General features: G+C 46.8%; 1 protein-coding gene across 1 annotated transcript in view; it reads right to left on the bottom strand.

Moving 5' to 3' along the window:
* Positions 1-24,970, bottom strand: part of RAB6B (RAB6B, member RAS oncogene family) — a 57,432-nt gene that overhangs the window by 12,199 nt on the left and 20,263 nt on the right. The window contains exon 5 of the mRNA XM_083178396.1: positions 4,180-4,291. Coding sequence (XP_083034522.1) covers positions 4,180-4,291 — 112 coding nt within the window. The remainder of the gene's footprint in view (positions 1-4,179; positions 4,292-24,970) is intronic.

The raw sequence follows: 24,970 nt of genomic DNA, 5'->3' as shown, positions 1-24,970 counted from the left end.
TAGGTTTGGGCCCAGCATTACAGCTGCTATGGTGTACAGAGGTCCGGGCCCAGCATTACAGCTGCTATGGAGGACAGAGGTCCGGGCCCAGCATTACAGCTGCTATGGAGGGCAGAGGTCCGGGCCCAGCATTACAGCTGCTATGGAGGACAGAGGTCCGGGCCCAGCATTACAGCTGCTATGGTGTACAGAGGTCCTGGCCCAGCATTACAGCTGCTATGGAGGACAGAGGTCCGGGCTCAGCAGTACAGCTGTTACGGAGGACAGAGGTCCGGGCCCAGCATTACAGCTGTTATGGAGGACAGAGGTCCGGGCCCAGCATTATAGCTGCTATGGAGGACAACATAGGTTTGGGCCCAGCATTACAGCTGCTATGGTGTACAGAGGTCCGGGCCCAGCATTACAGCTGCTATGGAGGACAGAGGTCCGGGCCCAGCATTACAGCTGCTATGGAGGACAGAGGTCCGGGCCCAGCATTACAGCTGCTATGGAGGGCAGAGGTCCGGGCCCAGCATTACAGCTGCTATGGAGGACAGAGGTCCGGGCTCAGCAGTACAGCTGTTACGGAGGACAGAGATCCAGGCCCAGCATTACAGCTGTTATGGAGGACAGAGGTCCGGGCCCAGCATTATAGCTGCTATGGAGGACAACAAAGGTTTGGGCCCAGCATTATAGCTGCTATGGTGTACAGAGGTCCGGGCCCAGCATTACAGCTGCTATGGAGGACAGAGGTCCGGGCCCAGCATTATAGCTGCTATGGAGGACAACATAGGTTTGGGCCCAGCATTACAGCTGCTATGGTGTACAGAGGTCCGGGCCCAGCATTACAGGTGCTATGGAGGACAGAGGTCCGGGCCCAGCATTACAGCTGCTATGGTGTACAGAGGTCCGGGCCCAGCATTACAGCTGCTACGGAGGACAGCGGTCCGGGCTCAGCAGTACAGCTGTTACGGAGGACAGAGGTCCGGGACCAACATTACAGCTGGATGCTGAACAGTTGCAGAGTTCCCTGGGACCCAGAATACTCCATTTGAGGAATCAGGCCCACAATCCAGCTAGTACTGTGTCCGTTTCAGCAAAAACATTATGTTATAATCAGACACCAGAATCATATATGAAATCATGATTTGTCAATGATCATTTGTCAGCACAAATGAAGTATGTGAAGAGAGAACATGAGGAATGTCTGACAAGAAGGGACATGCGATGAGTGACATGAGACAGTTATCCTTACAGTCTGTCACTTCCCATCCTCCTGTTACCGTGCCACCAACACTCATCTCTCAGTCGTCACTCTGAGTAATCAGTCATTATTCATCCCACAGAATTACTCCTTCATCACAAATCATTCATCCTGCCTTGTAATCACTACTAATATTCGCTCTGCACAGCATGATGACAAATGATGTCAATGACGTTTCACTGAAACAATTAATTTGCTGCACACAAGACCTTTCTAAGATATAAATGCCAGCGGTGCTGAGGTCATTTTTATTTTATTTAAGTCAGACATATAGGTGACGTTAGCCATCCAGATCCTAAATATAGAAAGTAATGTAAATGGGAGAATAAAGCCCCATACACATTACTCGATCCCCACCACCGCCGATATTGGCGGCAGCGGGGACACAGTGGGGTGCCTTCATACACACTTGCCAATGCCGGCAGGGATTACTGAGGTACTCACTCATCTGTACATGTACAGACAAGGGAGGGGGCACTGTAAGTAATATTGGGTGTGTACACACTAAGGCGTTTATTCTGATCGGTGCGGTAATATCCGCGTGTGTTCGTGCCGCCGATGTTTTGTGTCTGCGCATGTGCAGAGGCGTCTCTGCGCATGTGCGAGCGGGGTGTACGGCCAAATCCCGCATGAAATGTGAACACTCCGAACAGGGGGTGGAGAGGGGCGTGAAGGGCTATTTGGGCTCATTACCATATGCATACGCCCCGCGTTTCATGGGCGTTCCCATGCAAACGCTGGGCGTACGTATGGTAATGCGGCCGTGACGCACGTGTAGGGGGCGGACATATGACATCGCCGGATGTCAGCTGCCCGCCCAGATCCCTGCTTTTGCACGGAAACATGTCCGTGTGGTCTGAGGTTGCGGGAGCTGGTGGAGCACTCGGTCCTGCATTCGATGGTCTGCGACCATCGAATGATGGGGGAGGTTCCCTGAGATGGAGGAGGTGTATTCCATGTAAAATACACGTGCGGTCCGTTCGGCCAGCTTCTTACGGACGGAGTTGGCGATCCGTATGGAAGGCGGGGTTTCACACGCACGGTCCTGGCCGCATAATCGGATCCGGCCGCACCGATCAGAATAAGGGCCTAAATGAGATTGTGAATGATTTCACTCAGAACAGGGGACATTTAAATTAAAAGCAAATGGTGGGTACCTGATAGAATAGGTTATGGTATATGAGATCTACAATGTCTAGGTCCACAGTCATATGGTCAAACACTAATGGTCGACAGGGTCAAAAGGTTATCAGGGTCAAAATGTTGGCATGGAAATCGCATTTTTCATGTGTTTTTGTGTCTATGTCAACATAGGTCGACATGGACACCGTCTAAGTGTACAGTGTCCTCTCATATAGCTCTGGACACCGTCTAAGCATAGCTCGCCATGATTCGGGCACGGAGCCTCTCTGTGCTTGGCACACTATAATATTCTCCCTCCACACCGTAGTGGATGGTAGGGTATGAAATACCGCCATGTCAGCATTAAGAAATGCATGTTGACCTTTTTCATGTCAACCTATCTCATGACAACCTTTTGACCATGTTGGCATTTTGACCATGTCGACATTTGACTGTCAACCTTTTGACCATGTTGACATTTTGGGCCCTGTCGACCTTTGGACCCTGTCGACCTTTGGACTATCGACCTAGAGTCAATCTATCATGAGTCCGGATACCGTTAGAATATTAGAGGGTAGAATTACTGGAGAATGTTTTCAATCGATTTTTTTAAAAAGCGATGTTGTGGTTATGGGGCTATAACACGCATTTACTAACAGATTTTTACATGTCAGTGTGGGCCTGATTCAGATTGGCTCGCTAGGCAGTATACATTGGCTGCTCAGCGAGCCCATAAATGGCACCCGACGCTAGGCCTGATTAGGCATTGCCACAACTGCTTTTACAGGGGAACGGCCAGCATTTTAATGGTGATGCCCATAAAACACTGGGCGTTCCCCTGCTGCCGCACCCTGCAGACCCCCCCCGCCCTCCCTCCCAGCAGAGAACGGCCCGGCGAGTGTGTAACTCACCAAGGGCGAGATGTATTAAGCTGAAAATGCGGTAAAACCCCCGTTTTACCGCATTTTCCTATGTATTAAAACCCGGCCGCAACTTTGGGTGGCGATACCCTATAGAAGCCCATGGGCTTCTTTTCACCGCCCGCTGCCTCCAACACAACCCCGCCGCCCCCTCTCCCCCTCCCTCCAGCTTACCTTCTTGCAGGTCCTCCTGGACCCCGGAAGGTAAGCCCTTCCTCCCCCTAGCAAGGCAGCCATACGGCCTTCCGGCTGCAGGGGGAGGAGGAGGCGCTGTGGGACAGCCACGCTGAGCTGTCCCGGCTGCAGGGGAGCAGTAGGCAGCTGGGAGGTGACGGAGACTGCACACCACAGTACAGATATCGCGGGGGGCCTCCGTCACCGCACCGAGATGCCAGCCCCATTTGTTAGTACATATGCGCTGGCATCGCGGAGGGGGTAGTGCCGAAGGGCGGCGATGTATATTTATACATTCTGCCCCAAAGCCGTTAGCTGCCAGTATCTGTACATGTGCAAACAATGACCATTGGTGCTGGGGCATAATTCGAGCGATTCTGAATCGGCCCCTAAATGTGGTGTACAGCTCCTGAAACACAATATTGATTTAGGGGGTATCGGGTTTTCAGTCTGTACCAATGTTTCCGACAGTCGGAAACATTTGCACTTTTCAACAATTCTCAATCCCCATGATGATCTTCGTGTGTTGGAAAATTCAGCACAGTCAAAAAACAAGTGGTTCATTGAGAAACTCTCCAATCCACGTGGTTTAGTCAAAGACGCGCCCGTTTTCCGCAGATGCACATTTTACAGCTGTATGTATGAAGACACACAGTAATAAAACTGAATGTTCTCTGTGATATTTTGCTACTAGTACATAACTTTTAACTTTGTTCCTACCTTTTGTCGGCAAGATCCGTCTTGTTTCCAACAAGCATAATGATGACATCACTTCCTCGTTCTGTTCTGACATCATCAATCCATTTGGACGTTTGGTGGAAAGAGTTCAAATCTGGGAAGCAGACGTGATAATCAGTGTGCAACAGGTGCAGGATCATGTACATTACACATATATAATCCTCATGTATCTCTCTGCTTATACAGTTATGGGCAGACGCCATGTCATTTACATGGGTATAGGTCATTGGGTCCACCAAATTAAGGTCCACATACATTGGAGGTGGACAGGCATTATGTCGACACACATTAAGGTCCAAATACATTGATGTTGGACTGGCATTATGTCGACACATGAAAAAGGTCGACATGCCTAAGGTGAACAGGATCAAAGGGTCAACACAAGCATAAGGTCGACATTGGGAAGGTCGACAGTTAAAAGATCGACATGGGGTTTTCACCATTTTTTGTCCCAGATGTCAACACCGTCGACATGGACACCGAAAAAGTGCACAGGCTCAATGCTTTGGGCTTCCCTATTAGATTCTCCCTCCACACCCAAGTCGATGGTAAGGCATGAAATACTGCCTGTCGGCAAATGTCGCTCAAAACCCCCCAGAAAAACCCATGTCGACCTTTCCAATGTCAACCTAATGCTTGTGTCCACCTTTTGACCCTGTCCACCTTTTTCATTTGTCACCCTAGGGCATGTCGACCTTCAGTGATCGACACCATGTATGTTGACCTTAATAGTGTCGACTGTATAGCATTAACATTTCTAAAGTATATAAAGCTGGCAACAGAAATTGTCATTCATGCAAAAATAGCATGAAGTACAGTATGGCAGTATTTGCACGCTGTGACACAATACAGACGTCGTCTGCCTAATAGACAGAAGCGATCTTTTGTATGGATTGAAAATATGTTAAGTAGATATTTCATAGCTGCCTACCCTCCTGCATTCTGCAGGAGACTCCCTGAAATAGCAGCAATCTCCCTCTCTCCCTCATTAGTCTAGCAATCTCCCTCATTTCACCTAGCTCACATTACACCTAGCCCACATTACACTGTTACATTATTTGGGGAAAAGGAATGTGAGATAGATACATTTACATTGAATGAGAGATAGATACATTTACATTGAATCATCAGCACCATTTCCCAGCACATTACCAAGTATAGTAGCTCTTACTAACTGCTTTGGGGCTCATCTACATTTGGATATAAGTCATTTTAAAAGATTCCCCTCAGATGTAGCAGTACACACCCACGATTCTAGGTGCCACGTTTACAATCTCTTTTCACAATCTCTCCATATATGGAACTAGACACGCCCTTTGGATGGAGCAGAGCACAACACGCCCCTTCAATGGGGCGCTGGGCAAAATTCTACTACCAACTATAATCTCCCTGAATCTCTTTTTTAAAAGTAGGCAAGTATGAGATATTTGCCATTATGTATTTATGTACAGTACATGCAATAGACAACAACACCACCTGTGCCACCATGTAAATCCACCATGCTCATGTTAAAAACCTGAAAGTAATCTGATTTATTCCTGTTGTTCCTGAAGGATCAGTAGTACAATAGGTTACCAGCAGCTTTCATAATGGCAGATAAAAAAAAAAAAAAAAAAAAAAACCCACAAAGAATCTATAGATATAAAAGGCTAACCACTCCTCACCTCTATGAGGTGAAGTGCCGCCACGGACCACTAGAGGCTACTAACGGATCAAATGACTCCTTTGTGTGCAAAAACACGTCATAACAGAAAGTGAAAGCAATCTTTGCAGGGGCGCTTATCTGTTTCAAATTTTCTGCATAAGGAGAGAGGGAGCTTTGAAGACAGAGACTGGAGGATAGGGACTGGGGGGGGGGGGGGTGAGTTTGTGGGCTGAAAATGGTCACAGCTGAAAGTGAAAGTCAAACAGTCACAGCTCAAAGTGAATGGACATGGCAGAATGAGAAGCCATCATTTTATATCTGGGCTGACTAATTACGTTAATGTAGATTATTCTCCTGCATACAGCCTGGATTTGTGATCACAGCTCTGAGAAATGTGATAAGAGGAGAATTTAAACATGCAAATAAGATGTTAAATAGCTGCTAATGGCAACTGTTTATCATCTAATTGGATGATAGTGTTTTTACTGATTTGAGAAATGAGTTTTCCCCATGGGGCATCCCAGTCTGCTAGTGACACACTGCAGTAATCAGTGTCTAGAGATAGCAGCTCCTTTACTGTGCACGCACAGCGGGGAATGCGCTGGACTCGCCCATAATTATTAATAAATCCTGCAAGACTGTCCTGTTCAGAGGAGTCTTCCTATCCTGACCACCAGAGAGCTAGCATTATTACACCTGCCCTTGTCAGTATTTATTATTATGGACGATTTTGGTTTTAGAATATATTTACATTTACTATCAAAACAAGCTACATATACAGAACAAAAAATATCGATGTATCTATTTCAAGTGTGCAATATCTCTTATATATTTGGCTACATCTGTCACTCAAAGTGTGTCTGGAGCTGTAACGCTGGGTTGTGGACTTCCATCTTAATTTATGATTGTCATCACCTGTTTTAAACAGGGTAATTGATAAGAAAGGTGTTTAAGCACAGGTGATGGTAATCCATAAATTAAGAAGAAAGTCCAGAAACAGAGCAATGTGTCCCTCCTGGAGAGGGTCATGTTGGGAGGTATGCACCTCCCTCCCTCCCCCCCATTCACGGCATCCGCACGATTAAATGGCACATGCAAAACACTGACATGGCTATGGTCGACAATGAAAAAGGTTGACAAGATTTATTTTTCACTTTTTCAATGTTTTCATATTCATTCTCATGTGTTGACATGGACACCAATGAAGTGCCACACTTATGTCAACATTTACATGTGTTGACCTTTCTGTGTTGATTTTTTCTTGTGGCAATTCACGGCACCCCCCGCGACCCCCCTCCCGCGATTTGCAGCACACCCCCCCGCAATTCGCGGCACCCTCGGTGACTCCCGCGATTCGCGTCCCCACCCCGTGACACCCCCCCTCCTGCGATTCGCGGCACCCCGCGACCCCCCCTCCCACGATTCACGCCAACCCCCCGGGTCCCCCCTCCCGCAGTTCACGGTGCCCCCCACGACCCCCCCTACCGCGATTCCCCACCCCTGACCCCCCTCCTGTCATTGCGGCAACCTCCCGCGACCCACCCTCCCGCGATTCACTGCAACCCCCCGCGCCCCCCCTCCCACAATTCGCGGCACCCACACACCCCCCCCCTGCGACCCCCCCTCCCGCAATTCACGGCATCCACCCACGACCCCTCCTCCCGTGATTCGTGGACACCCCTCACCTCCTCCCTCCCCCCACCCCCGCGCGCGATTCACGGCAACCCCAGGATTAAATGGCACATGCAAAACACTGGCACGGCTATGGTCGACAATGAAAAAGGTTGACATGAGTTTTTGAAGATTTTTTTTATTTTTTTTATGTTTTCATATTCATTCTCATGTGTCGACATGGACACCGATGAAGTGCCACACTTATGTCAACATTTACATCTGTTGAACTTTCTGTGTTGATTTTTTCTTGTGGCGATTCGCGGCACCCCCCGCGACCCCCCTCCCACGATTTGCAGCATACCCCCCGCAATTTGCGGCACCCCCGATGACTCCTGAGATTCACTGCCCCACCCCGTGAAACCCCCCCCCCTCCTGGGATTGCGGCACCCCGCGACCCCCCCTCCCACGATTCGCGCCAACCCCCCGGGCCCCCCTCCCGCAGTTCACGGTGCCCCCCACGACCCCCCTACCGCGATTCCCCACTCCTGACCCCTCCTCCTGTCATTGCGGCAACCCCCCGCCCCCGCGACCCACCCTCCCGCGATTCACTGCAACCCCCCGCGCCCCCCTCACACAATTCGCGGTACCCACCCACCCCCCGCGACCCCCCCCTCCCGCAATTCATGGCATCCACCCACGGCAGCACCCCTAAGCCCCTCTTTAGTCCCCCGTATACTCACACACCCCTATCACTACCCAGCTTCCTGCTCTCCTGAACCATAACTTCCACCACTGGGGAGTCGCTGGCGCTGTTTTGCCCACATGCCCCTATCATGCCTCATAGCCCAGCCTCCTGCTCTCATGCACCCGAACTCCCACCCAGTAGGAGGAGACACTGACTAAGGGCCACCTGTACTCCTGTACTGCCACGCTGGCCCCTCACCCACTGGCAGAAGCTGCACAGTATCTCCCACCCTCCTCTTTAGTCCCCCTTATGCCCACACACCCCTATCACTACCCAGCCTCCTGTTTTCCTGTGTCGTGACCTCCGCCAGTGGGGAGTCGCTGACTCAGAAACACCCTACTATACTATTGCACACACACACCTAAACAACACGCACACACAGCCCCCCCCCCCCACACCCACAAATGTCACTGTACCATCCACACTATCAATGTACATCTTACTCTGTAACCGCTTTTTAATTAAACAAACAATACAATACACACCCCCTTCCACATCATATGCTCTCTATTTAACACATTTCACCTATAACTCAAGTTGCAATACAGGCCATCTTTCATACAATTCTAACCATCTTTCTCATATGCAAATGTTCACAAATTAAGGGGGCGCAGCCCCTTACGACGGTGTGAAGAGCGCCCGTAGGGCGCGATGAATCACCTAGTTATGTAAAATGCAGCTTGCTTTTCCATAAGAAACACCGGGTGTCTCCATACTTGTCTACTTTTAAAGTCTCCGCCCCGGGAGAACTGTCAGCAGCACGTCTGGGGGCAAGACCTGATGTAGACGTCATCAAGCCCTGTCCCAGTAATGCTAATCCCTCAATTTGCGGCTCTTCGGGGGCTTAAAGGGCGCAATTTACATATTTGACCCCACCCCCAAAAAGCAGTGAATCGCAGCAATTTAGCGCTGCCTCCGGGGGAGCTACAGTGGGGTCTGGCGGTATCCGGGAGGGGCACCAGATTTTTCAGGAGCCTCCCGGCAGGCCGAATTTGGTCCCCAAATGGGGATGGGAGGACAGGAGTATGAAGCAAGGGAACACCCAGGCCTATAGATGCTTGCTTGGGCCGGGCGGCTGACATCACATGATCTCAGCCCCCGCCCCAAATTCAACCATCTCCATCCAGGATCAGTTTAGACTGACTTTTATCTGCGAAGGGGAAAAATAATCATTTGATGGTGAGCGACCATCGATTTATTCCGCCCTGCGCGGCCGCATGCGAGTGGACGTGAATGTATCCACTCACATGCTAGAGAGCGAATCCGGGTGGCGGGGGGACGAGTGTCAATGGGGCAGCGGGCAGCATTTACCTACATGCGAGGCTGCTAATATACATAGCCTAGCGAACAGGCCTGAATCGCCCCACATTTCCATGTGAGGTATCAATATAGTGCAGATTTAACAGAAAAACAGAAAAGTCAATATTTTCTACGGCTCTGTGATCATGCTATATACATACTGTAGATATGACCATTACATTACTTATTCCATAGGCACTATGAGGAGTGCTGCTATACAAGCAATGTGGGGTATAACATCAAACAGCACACATACATATGATCTCTGAGCTGTGGCTATTAAATAGCATATATTGCTATATATTGCCTATGGCTGATCTTGACTATGCCATTTCCCCCTGAAGAGCATGCAGCCAGTTTTAACTATGGGCCTGATTCAGACGTACACGCATCCCTTACGATTATCAGGCAACCGTGCATGTGCATTGTACACTAGCCCAGGCTAGCCTTCTCTGCCCATACGCAGGTTGATTGACACCCTGCGACCATTTGGGGGTGGTAATTCAGTTTTTTCTGGGAGTGCCATCATCAGCTGCCTCCTTCTCCTCACGGCCTTCACAGCGACGAGTAATAAGTCTCGACTTACTCGGCACTTGCGAACAGGGGGGAATCCACAGTGGCATAACTATAAATTTGTCTCCCCCCAGTCAAAATTGTTTCTGGCACTCCATTCCCTCATAAAGCTCCTTACACATTACACCACACATTGCAATGCACTTGCATTATATGCCGCACTGTAATGCCCCCTACACTATACGCCATTCACTGCAATGTCACTTACACTATAAGCTGCACACCGTAATGCCCATACACTATACACCGCACACTGTAATGCCCATACACTATACGCCACACACTGTAATGCCCATACACTATACGCCGCACACTAGAATGCCATTTACACTATATGCCACACACCATAATGTAATTTACACTATACACCACACACTGTAATGCCAATTGCACTATACGCCACACACCGTAATGCCCCTTGCGCTATACGCCATGCACCATAATGGCACTTACACTATATGCCGCACACTGTAATGCCACTTATACAATGAATGTATTGAATGTGTGTGCTGTATGTGTGTGTATTGTGTGAGTGTTTCTATATTTGCTATCATGTGTGTACTGTATGTGTGTATGTGTGTGTAGTGTGTACTGCCATATGTAGGGCTGTGTTTGTGTGCTGTAAGTTTGTGTAGTGTGCATATACAGTAAGCAGGGGTTAACATTAACTAGCACAGGAAAAACTGTTCATTTGGTTCCACCTTCACCAGCTCACCTTGTCTAGTGCTGGGACTATCGCCCTGATTCAGGATCATCGATATGCAGCGCTCTTCACCCCAGGGGTGCTACCCGCATCCCATTGGTAATGCAAGGAAATGTGTCAAAAAACACATTATTGTTTATGTAAGTAAGCAGCACTGCTACCGTGGGCATTTGTTATTTCTATAAGTGTTACTGCTATTGTGGGCATTTATTATGTATATCAGCGGCACTGCTATAGTGGACATTATTCTGAGTATAAGCGGCACTGCTACTGTGGCCATTATTACAGTATAAGTGACATGGCTACCACAGACATTAATATGTGTATAATGGGAACTGCTACCCATGGCATTAATATGCATATACTGTAAGTGGCTCTGCTACCGGAGGCATCAATATGTGTATAAGTGGAATTGCTAAGATAAGCACTGTGTATAAGGGGCACTACTGTGTAGCATGTTGTGATTATGGGGCAGTACTGTGTGGAATAATGTAAATAAGGGGCACTACTCTGTATGTGCCCTGTCATTTATTTATGAACATTTTCTTATCTAGCACAGCAAATTCTGTTGACAAACAGATTGTATTACTAATAATAATTTGAATTGGGGGTACTAATGTGTGACCATGCCCCTTCCTTGTGATACCACACCCCTTTTTTCGCCACACGTGTTTGTCTTATGTTCCTTTTGACCAGTGTTTTTCAACCACTGTGCCGTGGCACACTAGTGTGCCTTGAGCTGCTCCCAAGTGTGCCCCCCAGATCTAGAGATGCCCAAACCAGTTTATAGCCACCACCAGTTCAACTGTTATTTACTGGTCTCTTTTTTTCATGTAAAGGGCCAATGTATTTTATTTTTGTTACCTGTGGGGACCAGTATGATTGTTTTTTATATGGAGGCCAATAGGTTTGGATTTTTCTCATGGTGTGCCTTGGCAATTTGAAAATCTTATTTAGTGTGCCCCAAGGTAAAAAGGTTGAAAATCACTGCTTTAGACAGTATGGGGTTTAGGCCCTTTGTAAATTTCAGCTCCAGGCCCATATGGACCTTAATCTGGCACTGCATAACATTAGTAACAATATATTTTGGGAAGTTTAGCAATTATTGATGCAAAATATTGATATCTGCAATATGGAGTTGTGCAGCAATACAGTAATGAGCAATACAAAAAACAAGAAATAAAAGAACTACAGCACACAAGGCAATTTAGTACATGGTAAATAAAGACCGTTCCATCAGGAGACCCACACTATAAAAAGACATCATAGAATTAGAAAAAGTCCAAAGGCGAGTAACAAAGCTTATTAGGGGAATGGAGAATTTAAGCTACGGGGAGAGATTAAGCAATTTGGGACTATTTACCTTAGAAAAGAGACGTTTAAGGGGGGACATGCTCAACATGTACAAGTATATCAAGGGCCAATATAAGGAACTGTCACACACCCTCTTTTCTACTAGAAAGGAATCTAGGACGCGAGGGCATGAGTATAGATTAGAAGAAAAAAGATTTCATTCAGCTAGTAGAAAGAATTTCTTTACGGTCAGAACAGTCAAACTCTGGAACTCTCTTCCCAGAGAGGTGGTAACGGCTGGCTCATTAAATGCGTTCAAGGCAAAAATGGACAAACATTTACTGGAGAAAAACATCCATGGGTACAAATAAGAAATATAATTTGTCTGTAAAATACCAGAACCTACCAAATCAGCAATGGATATCTATACCAGGTTGAACTAGATGGACGCAAGTCTTTTTTCAGCCTTACCTACTATGTAAATATGTAACTATGAGACAGGACACTAAGGCAATTATTAGGGTGGCAGGGATATATATATTCTAAGAAAATCACATGAGAAGAGAGTGCCCTGCTCGTGAGAGCTTACATTCTAAATACATTCTGAATTATATTCACACACATATACTCGCGCAGTATACAATAAATGCTATAAATTCCAAATGCAATTTTACCTAATGTGAATTCATCCCTATGTATATAAGTATGTTTTCAGTGTAGTAAATTATATTATATTGTGAACATTGGACCATCTGCAACTTGTAGGCACTACATATATTTATTGGATGTGATGTTTTCCATACCATTATAGCATTTGCCAGATAATTATGGGCACCAGATCATATAATAAAACAAATGTGTCTAACTAAAGAAAGGTTACTAGAAGCCTTTACCCTAAGTCACTCACTAGCAGCAAAAGCAGCAGCATGCTATGGTCAGTGCACATCAGCACAGAAGACCCTATGTGATCATGTGCTGTCTCTGTCTCCTGTCAGGGGGTTCCCACAAGGGGGATAATGGAAGTCATCAGCAGGGGCTCCTGAGCAGCTATAGCAAATCACAGTGATTAAAGAAAATCACTGTCCTTGCAAAGAAACTCCTTGGTGGCACCACTTGCAATATCTGAAGTATCTGGGAGATTAGGAGTGCAACGCAGGGCAGCAGGAGAATTATGAACTAAAGGGGAGCCCCCTATAGGATGCAGAATTGTAGCAACTAAACGCACGTTGAGGAGTGCTGCAATATAAGGTATTGAGGAGGATCCCATCATCTATATATATATATATATATATATATATATATATATATATATATATATATATATATATATATATATAAAAAGGATAACTACAGTATGCATCAACTCTGTGAAGTGAAGTACCGCCAGTGACCACTAGAGGCCACCCGATGGACCAAATTACTCCTGAACAGAAAGTGAAAGCAAAATAATCTGTTTTAAACTTGCTGGATATGGAGAGAGGGAGCTGTGAAGTCAGGGATTGGAGGTAGAGGCAGATAAGAACTAAGGGCCTTATTTTGGTTCATTCTTTCTGACAAAATCCTTCTTAGATGGACAAAACCATGTGCACTGCAGGGGGGGCAGATGTAACATGTGCAGAGAGAATTAGATTTGGGTGAGTAATTATGTTTCTGTGCAGGGAAAATACTGACTGCTTTATTTTTACACTGCAATATAGATCTCACTTTGAAGTAAAACCCCACCCAAATCTAATTCTCTCTGCACAAGTAACACCTGCCCCACCTGCAGTGCACATGGTTTTGCCCATCTAAGAAGGATTATGGGCCTTATTCTGGTTGGTGCGGCCGGGCCGTAGGCGTACGTTCCGGGGTTTTTCATGATCTGCGCATGTGCAGATTCGCTAATGCGCAGGCGCGACCACTGAACAACGCTTACGGACCTGCTTATATACGCTAAGGTAGGTATTTGCTAAACAGTTACACACATTCACTACGTGCTTTCATAGACTTTACACAGTAGCACACTCATCCTACACAAGTCGACATGTGTCAACGTGTTCACTCTAATACTAACATAGGTTTTGTATTTAGGATACAATAACATAAACCACATCTAACACCTACAAAGGATGTTTCAGCAATGTTTTAAGCCCATGACCACTATTTTGCACACAATCTTGTATAGTACCCAAAATAATGACCTGTACCACTATCTCATCTGCTATGATTTGGATTTGACTACACTCTGGATGTAAGATGCCACCAATCACATTATTGCACTCTCATCTCTCTAACAAAGGATTCCTACATCTGCTTATGACACTGTAAAATCATATATATATTTAAAAAGTTATGCATGTTTGTTCACAAGCTATTTTATCATGTTTGGCCCATTCACACATCTTTTTTTAGGGAGGACACATATGCATTCCTACACAAATGTACCTTTTCACCCTTGTTTGTCTGCCTCACCCACTCCATGAGGAAAGCATTGTTCTGGACCTGCTTTTACCTACTACTGTAGGAGCTACCTCACCTGCACACAAACTGCTTTCTCACCTATTAAGTTGCTCTGCACATGTGCTGACACAAACTAATTAGCAGGGAAAAGTTGGATAGGCATTAGCGCACGCAGGGGGGGTTTCTGAGTACCCAGAAACCCCCCCAGGAGTGTAAGGACCCTAGGCTGAAAGCTGAGGGTCCCCTCTTTCCATGGGTACAAGAATTTTGAAAATCGGCCATTGGGAACCGGAGATATCTGACTTCAAAGCAGTGGTCCCCATCCAAGCCTGTTAATTGCTATTCCCAGTCAGATATTTCAGGTTCTGTCTGACTTGGAGCTTTGATGAGGGTATATTCCAAAAGCTGGGACTCTCCCCCTTTGATTGACACTAGAAGCTTGTCTCTACTGTTTCCAGAACCAGAGATATTAGCCTTCCAGCAGCTGGTTACTGCTCCAGCTCTACACATCTGGTATGTAGTTTTATATTCTTGTTGGCGGATTGCTCTGCCTCCTGAACTTTGATTCCCTAGTACCCAATAGCATTTGGTAGGTGGGATTCTCTAGTTTTATTTCCATTAAAATCTAAGAAATCTATTTTTGGGAACTGGAGATATCTGCAGTCAAGCAAGCTATCCTAACACCAGAAAATTATGAATAATAAGCCCACTCCACTATACACCTCTCCTCTGCATATTAAACATCCTCTACCACCCTGGAAGTTATGTACAGTATCAGGGCCCCTTCATTCAGCCCAATGCCCCCTTCTCCCACCCCATCTCCCACCATCTGTGCAGTAAAGGGGTAATTAGTGGAAATTACTGATCCAGGCCCTACATGCTGAGCGTTTGATATAATACCCCCTACCACCCGCGGGACATCAAAGCTTCCCCCACCCCTACTGCTGGAGGATCGGTAGGGGCCCCAATACATTGCTATGCCCAGGGGTCTACACTGCTTTTATAATATATATATATATATATATATATGTGTGTGTGTGTGTATAATTATTATTATTATTTTTATAAATTTGGTCTATCTATAATAATTTAACTGACCCGGCATATACTGGGTCACCTAAGTGTCCATCTCCGTGCTTTACTCCGCCCCTCTGGAAACCCCCTTCTGAAAATCCTGCGTTTGCCACTGATAGGAACATGGGAATGGCCATGGAGAGGGTTACACATGGGAAACTTCTACCACAGTTCCACAAATGTTCAAAAATACCCTGGTCAGTAAGTACACATAAATCTAGTATTTTTTTCACACAAGAAATGACACATACCACAATTTTGATTTAATTTGTAAAATAAATTTATTTGCTGTTCAGCATCACAGCTTATTTCACACTTTAATGTGAGAAATCAAATAAACAAATAAAATAGACACACAAATAATAAAACAGCCAGAACAAGAGGTTGCATATCTCCAAACATGTGTTACCCTGCAAATGCAATGGTGAAAGAAATGGGGACACCAGAATACGTACTGCAACAACCAGGGTGAATACTAAGCAAGATACACACCACCACAAATTTATCCTGCATTTGTAGAGGTCAAAATACGAACTTTCATGCCCATGGCACGCAAATGGATAGATGGCCAACTCAGGAAGCGGATGTCCAGTGCAATTTAAACATTTGGGGTCCAACCACAGAGGAAGTGAACCAGGGTTCATTATTTGGGCCCTTTTTTCCCCCTTTTAGATGGGGCCTTGGGGACAGGGGCCTTTGGCTCAGCTGCCTTGCGGCGTCTTCCCCTAGTCGACACAGGAGGGTCAGCAGAGGTGGAAGGTTGGGGAGCAGCTTGGGGTGGGGCAGCAGATGGGGGATTGTCCCTTAGGGACCTGGCGGTGGACAGCTGCTCCGCAAGAAGTTCATTCTGGCGGCTGAGGTGTTGGCCAATGCTTACTATGCCAGCCGCCAGAGTGTCGTTCAGAGTTCAAGGCCTCACACTGCAGCCTGTTTGTGGCCTTCCACTCCGCCAGAAATTCCCCCACCTGCTGCTGACGGATCGCAGCATCCACCCCTTGCTGCTCGATCCTCTCCAGCGTCACCATCATGCTCTCTTCCCATGTCTCCTGTGGCTGGGGCTGGGGGTGTCTTCTTGGTGGAGGATGGACCACTTGCTCCACCTGTGGCTCTGCAGAGGAAGATGCTGCCGGTACATCCTGGGTTTCTGCTTCTTCTAGGATAAGAATTGAAAACAATGTCACCATCACATACGCAATAAAAAATATCTTTCTAAATACAATGCATTACTGTGACTTACCATCAAAAGCAGCAGCAAAGACCTCCGCCGGGAGCTCACTGTCCATATTGGAGATCCCCCTGACCTCCCCCACATCAATCACGTCCAAGGAGTCCTGCTCCAGGGGGGTATACTCCAAATGGTCGGGCATAGGACCTCTCCCGGTGGACATGCTGTGGTTGTACCGGTCAGTCATCTTCCTCTTCATTGCCGTTTTGAAGTCAGTCCACCTACAAGTTTAAAAATACAAATATCACCATGAGATATGTGCACCACTGTGCTACGTGTAGGGTTACCACCTAGTCCCTTAAATTCCGGACACATGTTAATTACACAGGTTCTGTGGCAGTTTAAAATTAGGTGAAGTGGAGTCTTGAAGTCAGCCAGCCACAGAACCTGTGTAATTAATATGTGTCCGGAATTAAAGGGACTATGTGGTACCCCTAGCTACGTGACATTTCCTAGTGTGGGTGATCTTATGTTTTTTTGCCATATGTGTCCCACACACACATTCATGTCTCAATTAGGAGGCATTTCAGTGTCTCATCTCATTCATTAGGCCACTAAATGCACATACATACATCACTATGCAGAAATGACATCAACCATGGCCAAATTATGCACCTCCACCTGGTGTGAAACTACACATTCCACCATAGCTTGACAATGTGGTTATTATGGAGTAATTTAACTATGGAATGGCATACTGGGATGTGTAGTTTCTCACCAGCTACATGTGCACAGTTTGGTCATTCTTGTTTCAGTAGCATCATATGGAACATGTTACAACAACTCTTTCAAAAACACACTTTCTCTTGTCCCATCACATACTTCACATGAGCAGAACTGTGCCCATAACCTCACATCACACCAATGGTGCATGTTTCATATATCAATGTGGGTTATTAGACATGGTTGTGTTCACATGTGACATTGAAGTGTAGCACTATCTACAAACACACCTTTCTATTAGTCTCAAAACATACATGTAACATATGTACACACATATGACATCAGGGGGACAAAGACCAGGGCACCTGCAGTGCACATGGTTTTGTCCATCTAATAAATATTTGGCCAGAAAGAGTGAACTAGAATAAGGGCCTCAGTTCCTGCTGGAGCCTGCTGAAAAATAGCCCTGACAAACACACTAACCTTTTCTTCACCGCGTCCCAATTTCTGACCACTGGTGCCACCTGGTTCACTTCCTCTGTGATCTTCTCCCAAAGGTTTCTCCTTGCTCTGGCACCCGGCTTCCTGGTTGCCAATTCAATCCATTTGCGTGCCCTGGGCACTAGAATTCGCATTTCGGCCTCTACAAATGCAGAGTTTCTCTTTCTGGTGGTGGTATCCTGCTCAGTCCTCACCCTAGATGTTGCAGCTCATTTTCTGGTGGCCCCAGTTCTCTCACCATGCACCTGCTGGGTCACACCTGTTTGGAGAGATGCAACCTCTTGTTCTGGCTGGTTGCTTGGCCCTTGTGGAGCTGGTGGAGGTTGAACAGGGCCTGTTACTGAGGGGCCCGCTTGGTCTTGGCTCCTCCTTGTCCTCTCCTGCTCCCTCTGCCTCAACCTTTCCAGCAAGGATTCTGCTCTGGCTCTCTGGAGAGCGTCCTCAGCTGCGGAATCGTCTGAACTAGACATGTTTGCAGCAATTGTGGCCTGCATCTGACTGAATATTTATATGTTAATCTCCCGCCATGAACAAGGGGGCGTATATTTTTCTCCGCAATGTATTTGCTCATTTACGCCGTTATTTCCCGCCGATAATTCCCGCTTAAATTACGCAGGTCTCAACGCACCTGATCAATCACCTGTATATGCACATACACAGGTTGTGGAGCATTGTGGGCTACATCGTGAAATGTGTGCACCTGTCATTCCAATGATGAGTGTTGTCAGCTGGTATCTGTTGGAGTTCGTGTATGCTTTGTGAGTCACATTTCAAAACATCACGTTACAATGCTTTCCTTACATAAGTAATGTGTATGAAATTGTCATACAGCAACATGTTGCATTGTGGCCCTTTAAGCAGCGTAGTTATAAGTAGATGGTTGCGTGTATTATTTTCCGCACACTGTAAATACAGTACTCCTCTCCATGGAAATCGGTGTATCGTGCCCCCTTTAAGCAGCGTAGTTAGAAGTAGAGGGTTGCGTGTATTATTTTCCGCACACTGTAAATACAGTACTCCTCTCCATGGAAATGGGTGTATCGTGCCCCCTTTAAGCAGCGTAGTTAGAAGTAGAGGGTTGCGTGTATTATTTTCCGCACACTGTATATACAGTTCCTCTCTATACATTGAATGCATGCTGTTGGTTATGGTGTGTGTATATCGGGACGGTCCGCGTAAGTTTCTATTCGCATCCAGTTTGTTAATGTAAGAGGGATTAATAAAGTTAATACCAAACAAACAATTTTTTACACCAATCAGCAAGCACCAAAAGTGATATATGTACCTGCAATTATTAACTGCGCCATTGGCACTATGACTACTACCAGGGCTAGGCCGTTTACGACCCAGGAGCTGTTGGCCCTGGTTGACGTAATGGACCGTCACCTGGGGCCCAGGGGCCCTTATGTCAGCAACATGGACAAGCGGCGGGCGTATACTGCTGCCCGCCGCCTAATATACTCGACGACCGGCGTCCGCAGAAGCCTGGGGCAAGTTGAGCGGCGCTGGTCTAACCTGCGCCGGCGGCAGCCAGTTTTGCTCTGCACCCTTCGCCGCCATATTGCCCGATGTAAGTTTTGATTACTAGTATGTCTGCGTTTTTTAGCTAATGTTTTCTGTACTTTTTATAAATATGTTCCTGAGTATGTGGGTGTATATGTGTGTATAGGGGGTGTATAGGGGGTGTATAGGGGGTGTATATGGGTGTATAGGGGGTGTATAGGGGGTGTATAGGGGGGTATATGGGTGTATATGGGGGGGATATGGGGTGTTTATGGGGGGGATATGGGGTGTATAGGGAGTGTATATGGGGGGGATATGGGGTGTATAGGGGGTGTATATGGGTGTATAGGGGGTGTATAGGGGGTGTATAGGGGTGTATAGGGGGTGTATAGGGGGTGTATAGGGGGTGTATAGGGGGTGTATATGGGTGTATAGGGGGTGTATAGGGGGGGTATATGGGGGGATATGGGGTGTATATGGGGGGGATATGGGGTGTATAGGGGGTGTATATGGGGGGATATGGGGTGTATAGGGGGTGTATATGGGTGTATAGGGGGTGTATAGGGGGTGTATAGGGGGTGTATAGGGGGTGTATATGGGTGTATGGGGGTGTATAGGGGGTGTATATGGGGGGATATGGGGTGTATAGGGGGTGTATATGGGTGTATAGGGGGTGTATAGGGGTGTATAGGGGGTGTATATGGGTGTATAGGGGGTGTATAGGGGGGGTTAAGTTGTTGCTCAGTTTTTGGGTGTAGCATATCAATTAGTTTGCATGATAAATGTCTGAAATATAACAGCAATGATAATTTGGAAGGTTATGAGCATGACTAATGTGATTTTTTCTTTCCCCCTTTTTTATGAAACCCAATCTTCGATTTCTATGCCATCAACATGAACATTTCAGCACGGGCAAGGGCACGCATGGCAGCCAGGGAGCAGGCAGCCCGGGACCAGGCAGCCATGGAGCAGGCAGCCATGGAGCAGCCAGACGAGGAGGAGGAAGAGGAGGAGGAGGAAGAAGAGGAGGAGGAAGAAGAGAAGGAGGAAGAGGAGGAGGAGGAGGAAGAGGAGGAGGAAGAAGAGAAGGAGGAAGAGGAGGAGGAAGAAGAGGAGGAGGAAGAGGAGGAGGAGGAAGAGGAGGCCGAGACAATGGCTCAAGCTGGGGCCCACACAATTTCCCCATCCCCTTCCCCCACCCCCTCCCCAACCCCCACCCCCACCCCCTCCCCAACCCCCACCCCCACCCACACCCCTACCCCCACCCACACCCCTACCCCCACCCCCACCCACACCCCTACCCCCACCCCCTCCCCACCCCATTTCCAACCCCCCTACACCTCTCCACCACCCACCCCCAAACCTCTCCAATCCCCACTCACACCCACTACCTCTATCCAAATTCCCATCCCATCCCCCTTGCTCCTGACCCCCCCAACCACCGCACAGCCAACCAGCGGGGACCAGGATGGCTCAAGTAGCCGTAAGTAAATAATGTGTCTAATGTTGACCTACACATTTCTACACATAAACAATCACAACAACCACATATGTGTATCCAACATCAACATTAGTTGCAACATATCACTGCAGGGCGACCATGAGGTGTGTCCTGTCCTTCTCCAGGAACAAGGGTCCCCTTGGTGGTTTTTTTGAGTGTGGCCATGCCTCACCCCTTGAATAATTGACATAACAGTACATCCAATGAGATATCCGACATTAGTGGTGTGGTAGTTATGTGGCTCCAGGTGTTGGGTAACTCCAGTTCCCAGCATGATGTGCAACACAGGGCCGGATTATAATGGAGGCACAAGGGGTCAGTGCCCCTGGGCCCCCCTCTAGCTAGGGGCCCCCTGTGGTTGTCATGTATTTAAAAAAAAAAAAAATTTAAGTTTTTATTTGTTTTTTTTAGCTAAAGGTTTTGTGCATGGGTGGGGTAGTGCTGCAGCTTCACCTATCTGCCAATGTGACAATGATTTATGGTGCTGAGCATCGGGAGCCAAGGCACACTGATTGCACAAGTGTGCAGTGCATTTATGGGAGTTGACTAAGTCCCATGACACTTTGCACCAGAGAACAGAGGCTGAGAAGTTTGTGCTGAGCTCTGATTGGTGGAGCTCATTACATGCTTCTCAGGTCCATGGAGAACAGCAGCAGCAGCTTAGTCATGTGAGGGTTTTTAATCAGAGGCAGCACTAGGACTGTGAGGTCTCCTCCAGAGTAAGGGGCAGAGGGACAAACACAGGCTTTTCATGTGGTGTGTGTGTGTGTGTGTGTATATATATATATATATATCCAAGGGTAAGGATCACACTCTCCTCCATATAATGGCAACTGCCGGGGTGTCAGCTCAGGGGTCCCAGACAAGTCCAGTTCTCCAATACAGCCACAGAGATGAGGACACTCACCGGTCTTTCTTCAAAAAAGGTATTTTATTCCATATCACCACATCCAATAAAGTGCAAAGTGCATGACAGTGGGCCTAGGGCCAACGTTTCGGTCTGCCAATCAGACCTTTGTCAAGGCCCCCACTATCTCCTCCTAAAGTGCATAACCCACAGGACATCATGTGTGCCTTATATCCACCCCTCTGGTAGTAGTGTACTCCCCCAAAGCATATACGAAAATCTGGAACAGCCCTGAATCCTATGTTAAACATACAACTATTGCCTAAACATATTACCATGGTTTATGAGTAACTGGCGCCAAAATACTCGCCTGCCACGCTGGTAGATAGGAAGCGCCGCACACCTGGGCTAGCTTCCATACTTCATCCATATCCCCAGCGTGTAGCGCCAAACCCGGAAGTACGTCACTGCCGCGTCACTTCCTGTACGTGGAACGCACAGCCAGAAAGCGTGCGCTCCATCCACATCCACATACTGTAGCGTCGCGTCATTTCCTGCGCATGGAACGCACAGCTAGAAAGCTTGCGTTTCATTGCGATATAAACGGGGCATTACCAGATCCATTTTTACATCTTAATAATCAACAAGAAACGGGGAACTGCCTAACCTACCTAGCGCAGCCCCAAATTAGTAATACACGATAATATTACCTCAAACTGCATATTACTACTGCCTGAGGGGACCCTACAAAGCACACATAATGTACTGCCACCTAGTGGTAAATATAAAGTACAAAAATAATAATAAAAAATATATAACAAAAAAAATCCTAATACACACAAAAAGATACATAATACATAAAAAAGACACATGTTCCCAGGACACTGTCATTAAGGTTGCTCAGACCATCCAGAAATTACCAGGACCACCTCATAAGAAAACAGACAAAGAATTATTTTCATTTAGGCCCCTAGGGGCCACCGTGTCGAGTCTGTGGATCCATTTCACCTCCTTCCTGAGTAGGATCAACCCACGGTCACCACCTCTTAGTAATGGGGGAACCCAGTCAATGATCATGTAACTTAATGCAGAAATCTGATGTTTATATTTCAAGAAGTGCGCTGCCACAGGTTTATCAGTAAATTGGTGGGCGTACGCCAAGCGAATTGACGACCGGTGCTGATTCATACGCTCGCGAAATGTTCGTATCGTTTTCCCCACGTAGAGGAGGCCGCAGGGGCAGCGTAGAAAATAGACCACATGATCCATAGTACATGTCAGATGATGCTGGAGGGTGATCTTTTGGCCCGTATGGGGGTGGTGGAAAGATGAACCACTGATGAGTCCCCGGCACGTAATGCAACTTGTGCAACGGAAGCAACCTTTCCTGGTCAACAACCATCTCTTATCGGTTGACGGGCTTGGGGTGACATCAGGCCGCATTAATATATCTTTCAAATTTTGCCCGCGTCGTGCCGCAATCAAGGGGGGTGCTTCAGTAATTCCTTTAAACACTTGATCAGTGCCCAAAATGCGCCAGTTGTTTTTAATGGATCTCTCCATGGTTTTCAATTTGGTGTCGCATTTCATCACCACTGTCATGCGATTGGAGTTGCACTTTTTCTTCAGGTTAGGTGAGGTATGGATCTCTCTTGCCCTTCTGAGGCTATTCTGTATATCTCTGTCACGATATCCTCGTGCCCGAAATCTCTCACAACATTCCTTTATTTGTCGTTCGGCTGCCTCTGGTTCAGAGTTGTTTCTATACACCCGCAGCAGTTGCGAAATGGGCAGTTTTGATTTTAACCCATCCGGGTGATGACTTGATGACCACAGAAGTGTGTTCCGATCTGTCGGTTTACGGAAAAGTGTGTACTCCAGGTGAGTACCTCTCCTTAGTACGGTCACATCCAGGAAGTTCATACTGTCCCGGTCAGCAACTGCTGTGAACCGGATGGGGCTGTCCAATTCATTTAACTGCTGCACCATGCAGTGGAAGGACTCAATAGTACCTCTCCAAATTAAAAACAAATCATCGATGAACCTTTTAAAATAAAGGATGTTTGCACCGTGTCTACCCAAAATATGCACCGTCTCGTAGGCCGCCATATAAAGATTGGCGAACCCCGGCGCTAAATTTGAACCCATGGCGGTTCCTGATATCTGCATATAGTAACCGCCATGGTACAAAAAATGATTCTTGGTCAAAACTAGTTCGATCAGTTGACATAAAAACTCCACAGGAGGTCCCTCATAGGGTCCTACAGTCAAGGCCTCACGTACAGCTTGTATTCCCCCTTCATGGGGAATCACCGTGTACAGTGACGAAACATCCATAGACGCTAAAATGCAATCCTCGGGAAGGTCACATAAGTCGATGAGGCCCTCCAGGAAGTGGCTGGTATCTTTAATATAACTGTTACTTGCCTGCACACATGGCTGTAGGAAATGATCTACAAACTGGGCCAGCGGTTGTAATAATGAGCCACATGCAGAAATTATAGGTCTCCCTGGAGGAGCCTCAAGCGACTTATGCACCTTAGGTAAAGTATAAAAAATCGGACATCTAGGGTGTTCCACCTGTAACAACTTGAACACAGTATCATCAATCCAACCCATATTGCGGGCATGAGACAAGGTCACATCAATCTGTTTTTTGATCATACTCATGGGGTTAGATGGTATCCCCTGCAGTTAACCATTGACCAAGTTTATTCTGCCTTTACTCTGTGTTTTGACAGTATAATATTCTCCCATGCAGTGTGCGGCCAGTAATGACAAGTGCAAGGGGGCCCCCCGGTCTAAAGTACCCCGGGCCCCCCGAAGGCTTAATCTGGCACTGGTGCAACATAAATGTAGAGATTGTTTTGGTAATAGTGTGTGAGGCCATGCGGATGCATGCTTTACAAACATAGCTGTAGGCCTATAATTTGTACAGCAATGTCCGAAATTTAAAATAGTAAGGAGTGCTTAAGCCACAACAATGTCATAACCCTTAAATAGCACAGCCTAATTGTGAGGTTAGAGGACAGTCCCCCAAAACCAAAGTACCAATTGGGATACAGCATACATTCATCCATGAAGGAGTAATTGAATTAATGTTATTTACTATGTACAGTATGTGTGTGTTAACATATTATTTTTTAGT

The sequence above is a fragment of the Crinia signifera genome, chromosome 3 (assembly GCF_055691185.1).
Source record: "Crinia signifera chromosome 3, ASM5569118v1, whole genome shotgun sequence".
Taxonomy (NCBI): Eukaryota; Metazoa; Chordata; class Amphibia; order Anura; family Myobatrachidae; genus Crinia; species Crinia signifera.
The sequence above is the reverse complement of the archived record's forward strand: the minus strand, read 5'-3'. Positions and strand labels throughout refer to the sequence as shown.